Source organism: Diabrotica undecimpunctata, chromosome 7 (genome assembly GCF_040954645.1).
Source record: "Diabrotica undecimpunctata isolate CICGRU chromosome 7, icDiaUnde3, whole genome shotgun sequence".
NCBI lineage: Eukaryota > Metazoa > Arthropoda > Insecta > Coleoptera > Chrysomelidae > Diabrotica > Diabrotica undecimpunctata.
The window spans coordinates 46,463,557-46,470,722 of NC_092809.1; the positions used below are offsets into that span (position 1 = coordinate 46,463,557).

General features: G+C 33.4%; 1 protein-coding gene across 1 annotated transcript; it reads left to right on the plus strand.

Annotated features, from left to right (window-relative positions):
- The first annotated feature begins 5,189 nt into the window (after positions 1 to 5,189).
- LOC140446668 (kallikrein-6-like) lies at positions 5,190 to 6,416 on the plus strand. Its single transcript, XM_072539260.1, has one exon. The coding sequence runs from the start codon at positions 5,236 to 5,238 to the stop codon at positions 6,112 to 6,114; it is 879 nt and encodes a 292-aa protein (XP_072395361.1). The 5' UTR covers positions 5,190 to 5,235; the 3' UTR covers positions 6,115 to 6,416.
- Positions 6,417 to 7,166: the final 750 nt, after the last annotated feature.

The following is a 7,166-nucleotide window of genomic DNA, read 5'->3' on the forward strand; positions in this document are numbered from 1 at the left end:
TTCTGCAGATATGGAAATACCAGCACCATTACTTCAAGAAATAAAGAAAAGCATCTCTTAAAGATCATAAAGTGCGAGGAAATAATGGTATAAATGGAGAATTGATAAAAAAGGAGGAATCCTTTTACATCAAAAATTTTACATGATAATATTTTGAGAGTATGGCAACATCAGAAAATGCCTAGGGAATAGAATGGAAGCATTATAATGCCCATAAATAAGAAGGGAGATAAAAGGACAATTTCGAAACTATAGAGGCATATGGCTTATTACCACAGCATATAAAGTTTTATCAATTATCTTGCTAAAGAGGCTCACACCGGATTGAGAAGATATGCTAGGTGACTACCAATGCGACAAATATTTACGATCCGACAAATATTAGAAAAAACCTGGGAATTCAACCGAGATGTACACCAAATTTTCTTAAATTTCCAGTAAGCATATGATTCGGTAACAACAAGCAGACTATGGCTAGCAATGCTAGAAATGGGAATACCCAGAAAATTACTGGAGCTAACTCAAATGTGCGTGATAGACTCATAAGTGCAGGTAAAAATAGGAAATACGACATCGAAAAATAGACAAAGAAAAGCCTTATCACCGTTGCTATTCAATTTGGCTTTAAAATATGCAATAAGTAAAATATCGTCTGAGGTGACAGGGGGATTTGCGAATCGAGGATCAGAACTATTGTTGGCGTTTGCTGATGATCTTAATTCAATCACTCATTCTACAAGAGACGTGAGAGTGGTGTTTTCACAACTCGAAAAGGAAACAGATAGTCTGGGTCTTCGAATAAATGAAGAGAAGGTGAAGAAAAATCGAAGTCCAAGAGTTAGACAAAACATAACTATAAATAACCACAACTTCGAAGTAGTAAAAGAGTTTAAATATTTGAAGCGGTAATCACAGATGACAACCACATAGAAAAAGAGGTCTCAGCAAGGATAGCTGCAGGGAATAGACCATTATACTCCCTATCATCATTATTAAGATCTAAACTGCTAAAAAGACAATCTAAATTAAGACGTATGTACATGTCAATTATTCGCCCAATTGTTACATATGGAAGTGAAACATGGACTCATTACATGAGTGGGAAATGAGCTACTGGCATTTGAAAGGAAGGTTCTCAGAATGATATTTGGTCCTTAAAGAGATGAATGGACAGGAGAGTGGAGAACACGCCGAAATGCTGAATTGGTGACTCTGTATGATACTAAATACATCGTCAGGAAAGCTAATCGGATAAGATGAGCAGGTCATGTGGTAAGATCAGAGGAAGGCAAATTGCTAAAGATAGTGTTTTGTGAGAGATCAGACGGTAGAAGATCAGTAGACCGTCCCAGAAAAAGATGTATCATGTTGATGAAGCCGATTTATTTAGGATTGGGGTACAACAATAGGAAATAGAAGCGCAAGATCGTAGAAGATGGAGCGCTATAGTGTAACCGGTGAAGACTCACACCGAGTTGTAAAGCCAGTCAAAACAAAGAAGAAGTAGATATAGTGTTAGTAGAAAATACTGAAAGGGATTTAGATCAAGACAAGCGGGATCAAGCTCTTGAGGAACAAGGCCTAGAACTTAGTAGGACAGTACCTAGTGAAAATAGATGGAGTCTTCCCTGATATCGTTCTCCAAGGCTTTTATGAATAAAGCTTTAAAAGTTATACTTTTAATTATTCTGTGATTTAATTAAAGAAGCATGCAGGGGTCTAAATTAACAGAACCTGAGTTCTTTTAATTTAGTTTTAAACCTGAAAGACAAACAAATGATAATATTTTTTAAAAGAGTGTTTTATAAAGAACAATAAAAAAAAGAAGACATATTTATCACATTCATAAACTTAAAGTTAGCATTCGACTCATTTGATAATTGTGCATACAAAAAATTGAAGGGCATGCTACAATTTAAAATATAATTAAAAGCACGCCCGAAATAGTAAGTGCACAATAAAAATACAGCTGTATTTATAACAATCAAGTAATAAAACAGTTATTGGTTTTTCTTTCATACCAATTGTATATAAAATTAAAAATTGTATATAAAAATAGGTAAATAAATTTCTATTTTACACTTTGCCAATTTAAATTTTGGACGCCACTGAGAACGATCGATTATGCCGAGTAAAACACATTTGCTGTCGGATATGTAGCCTTTTGTCTTCTAAGGTTGAAAAATTAGTTACAATATCCTTCTTTTTGCTCAATTCCCCAAAAAAGATCTTATGTAATATCTACTATTCGTGTTTCACGTCTAGTTTGAGAAATTACTCTGGATCATAATAGCATCGCATCAAAAAATAATACGAGAGTATTTGGAAAACTGACAAAAGGGTGATAACTCAGTAAGATGGTGTCGCTGCAAAAAAAAAGAAGAAATAAATATTAAAATCAATAAAAATAAAATATAGTATGTCTCATACTACATCAATATGTAAAATTGATGTTCTAAGCTATAAAATAAGATTCAGGTTCTAAGATTATCATACTTAAAAGCAACAGCACTAAAAACATTATTCTTGATTTAAAAAGTTACCATTTTAGATTTATTTTTAAAGTGAATACTTATCATTGTTCTAAAGCAATTTTCTTGTGGCATGAAAAGTAATTATTATTTAAATGGAAATAAGCCACAATTAAAGGTTAAAGTACGTTTATTGACGTTTCAATTTCCACTTCGGAAATCGTTCTCAAAATACAAACATTAGTAACTTAAACAAATTTTTTTTTGTTACTTGGTGAAAATTTATTAGAAGAATTTTAAGAATGCTTAAGATCCCGTGGACTGACAGAGTCACAAATGAGGAGGTCCTCAGAAGAATGAATAAGAACCGAGAGGTACTGACCACCATCAAATCCCGAAAGTTACAGTTCTTCGGACATATTATGCGAAATGAATGCAGATATACTCTCCTTGAAGTCATCCTGCAAGGAAAAATATTTGGAAAACGAGGTCCAGGAACCTCAGAATCTGGTTCAATACAACATCTGTGTAGCTTTTCCGCGCTGCTGCAGATAAGATAAAAATTGCCATGATGATCGCTAACATTCGTAACGGATAGGCACATACCGAATCTTCTAAAATAGGACTGAAAATGAATTTAAACAAAACAAAAGTCATGCACTCCGAAGACACCGTGACAATAATAAACGATAAAGTTATAGAAAAAGTTGAAGAATATATATACTTAGGACAAAAAATAATACTAAATAGGGAAATTCAAACTGAAGAAATAAAAAGAAGAAGAAAGTTAGCTTGGGTAGCATTCGGTAAACTGAACTATATACTCAGAAATCAACAAATTCAATTACATCTTAGATCTAAAGTTTTTGATGCATGCATTATTCCGATATTAACTTATGCGGCACAAACATGGACAATCACAAAAAAGAATATGAATATACTTAGAGTCACTCAATACGCGATGGAAAGAGCAATGCTAGGTATATCACTTAAGGACAAGAAAACAAACACATGGATAAGACAGAAAACCAAAGTCACCGATGTGGTGCAAAAATCATTAAAGTTGAAATGGGAATACGCTGGACATGTAGCTAGGAGCGATCTAAACAAATGGCACAGATTAATTTTAACCTGGAGACCATACCAACACAAAAGACCCAGAGGCAGACCTCCTATGAGATGGACAGATGATCTGAAAAGGACTGCCGGGAAAAATTGGTTACAAGTAGCGTACAATAAAAAACAATGGAAAGGAAGACTTGAAGAGGCTTATGTTCAGATGTGGACGCGAATGGCTAGACGAAGAAGAAGAAGAAGAAGGCACATCAAGAAGAAGAAGAATATTTATTATGCATCAAAATGTGAAATGATACATATGCGTAGTGTATGGCAAAATATATGGTTGGGTTCATGTAGTTGGATGGATTGTAGGCTTCATGTAGTTGAAATATAACTTGCGGTAGAACGTAGTGTACGTGTAGATGAATGCTACTTGTTTGGATGTAAGCTGAATGTTAGCTGAAGTACTTTAATTTCGGTGTGGAATTCTCCAAAGTGGCGACCATCTTGTTACTTCAGTTTTATTCCCTGTTGTACGACGTGGTTCGGGAAGTCCCTTCCAAATAGGGGGAACAATTTTTGAAGTAAGGCCAAAAAACTAAAATGAGAAACCTTATGTTAGCGACAGCATACATTTTAAACATTTCCTTGTCATATTTTACCAAAATTACACATAATTTCAATTTTAAGACAATTAATAGATATACATAAAAAAATATAGCAAAGATTAAAAGAATGCAATTATATTAAAATCATTAGTTGAAATGCCAAAAGATTCTAGCTACATTCACTTAAATAAAATTTAAAAAGAAACGTGGCTTGGAGAGTTAGGTTATGTCAAAAAAGAAATGTTCTACCCAGAAACTACGGTATATGCAGTAGTAATCTGTAAGAACCAATCAAAAATAAATACTCATAATTCTCAAAGTAAATAAAGTAGTTATAAATTAATCATAAAAAATTTCGAGTATAACTCAGGGAAATTGAAGATTTCCCAAGAAATTATACTATCTGTCAAACTGAAATTGATCAATCAAAAAAGATCTTTGTTAGGATGGACAATAAAATGTCCAATTCTTTCTGTAGCAGCGCAGGATATATTCAATCTTCCCAGGGAAGATAGAATGTCTTCCCCTGGGAAGATATAAGAAATAGCCTCTATCCAGGGTTAGAGAAATAGCCTCTATCCCTTCATACTCCTAGTCCTCTTTTCTAGGACCTTTAGTTGGTTCTAGGTTTCCAGCATGAGTTTGCTCATCAATAATAATTGTTGATTCTGGAAAGTGGTTCTAGTGGTTCATCAGGTCTTGTAAGTATACCTGGTCGCTGTACATTTACAATTTAATAATTTCTTAATTTAAAAATTTGCTTGACAAAAATTTCCGGATTGTTAATGAAAACGTCAAATAAACGAAAAAGGGGATTTTATTTACAATCAAATGTTATTTAATACTATATATATATATATATATATATATATATATATATATATATATATATATAATAATATTTAACCTAAATATGCTAAAATAAAACATTTTGAAAAACTCTTTTACTCTAATTACGTATTTTTTCGATGGCTCTATACAACAATAGATAAAAATAATTAAAAACGAAGCAGAAAAAAAGTCGACAAAAATCCAATGAAATTTGTTTAAATGAACATTTCATTGTCAAAATGTAATACCACTTCTGTCAAATTCATATGATCGAGCTGTTTTTATACATTAGTTATTATATCTCTTTATCTTGGTGTAATATGACCGAACCACTGCCAATGTATCCAAATGTACTTGAATCTTCATCTACGCGAATAGTTGGAGGAAAACCGTGTGACAAGGAATATCTCTTTATGGTTTCTTTGCGACCTCCAGAAAAGCCAAACTTGCATAAATGTTGTGGAACTTTAATAAATCCTGAGTGGGTACTGACTGCTGCGCACTGTAGCACACCAAACGCCATCGCAGTACTTGGTATAAGAGGTAATAGACTCAATAATATAACACTCACAAAAAATAACGAAAATATGACCGTCATGTTCGTAGATTATACGGTAGTACATCCAGACTACGATCAGTACACACATATGAATGATATAGCACTGTGTAAATTATCCAATGCTACAAACTCCCTTCATGTGGTCAAATTGCCAGCTAAAGACTACGGAATGTCCGTACGATTTTGTGACTACGGTCTTGCTATGGGATGGGGATACATTGAAGAAGATAAACCTGTTGCACCCTCTCTCCTACAGTGTGTGTATATGAGAGTATTAAAGTATGTGGACTGTCAAATAAGAATATCGAAAAATGTCATCTGCACATTTACAAGAAACAAAGACACGTGCTTTGGAGACTCCGGAGGACCGTTGTTATGTGGAGAGGTTCAATTCGGAATTCTTTCTTGGGGTAAAGGATGCGGGGGGAAGCATCTCAGTGTCTACACCAGAGTTGACAAGTATTTGAAGTTTATCAAAAAATATGCTAAAACATATACTAGTGATGGGCATATACGGATCGATAATTTATGTGATAATCTTTTGACATTTTGGTTTTACATAATATTTGTACTTTTAACTTTGTGAGATTTTTTTGTCAGATTTTTTTGTGGAATAATATATAATAACTTCTTTAAGGAATCTGTGAGTAAATTTTATACAGGAACTTCGCAACCAGTTATGTGTAGAGAGATAATGGGGTGGAATATGTTTGCATACCGTGATACTCAACAACTAACCCCTGCGCTGCTTGCCTGGTATAGCTTTGCTGCATTCCATACTGTATATAAAGTTAACAAAAATTTTGAAGTATGAATAAATATTTTATAATTCTCTTGTGAAATTTGTTTAGCTGGTTATTTTTCATGAATTTAAAAAGAAGTGTTATAGGACCACTTTTAAACGAGACAGTCATTTTTTTTAAATTTGTTATTTGTTTATTTATTATCATTAACCCATTAATGCCCAAAATTAAATTTTAATCAAAACGAAATCAAAACTTCAGAATGAAATAAAGAGAGGTGGTTTTTAACCCGCGATCAGTACCGCTGTTAGAATTTATCTAACATTTTTAATTTTTTTTTGTATTACTTTTCTTTCGCGACTCGTATATTCATTTCCGGTTCACTATGCCCCACTCAATGTTTTTTCTAGTCAGTCCCATGTTTAATTTAGATTGAAATCAACAAGAATTTGTTCAGTGCGCTAATGAAAGTTGTCAGTGTCGGGATGTTAGTAAAAATCTAACGCGGTACTGATTATGTAGTTAGGAATTTTGAATTATATTAAAATATTTTTTGTGATCTAGAATAAATTTGGACTTTGTTGTTGTTTTGTGATGGCGTACGATAGGGAACAGCAACCGTTACTAGCCCTTTGGGAGGCTATAGAAGATGATATGCAACAAGATGAAATCGATCAATCGGACACATGTTTCAGAGGCCGCTTTCTCAAGTGACGAAATAGATAAAGAGAATGTACAGGGCCCTGCCTCTACACAATCAAATTTAGAAAGATATGACAGAAGTGGTCCCTATTATACTGGTAAAAATGGTACTAAATGGTTAGTGCACGAAAATAAAAACAAAGTTATACTTAAACAAAGTAGATACCAGGTGTAAAAGGTGTTGCAAAAGAAG

Excerpts from the sequence above, each read along its gene's own strand:
- LOC140446668 (XM_072539260.1), top strand. The coding sequence starts at position 5,236 with ATGATCGAGCTGTTTTTATACATTAGTTATTATATCTCTTTATCTTGG.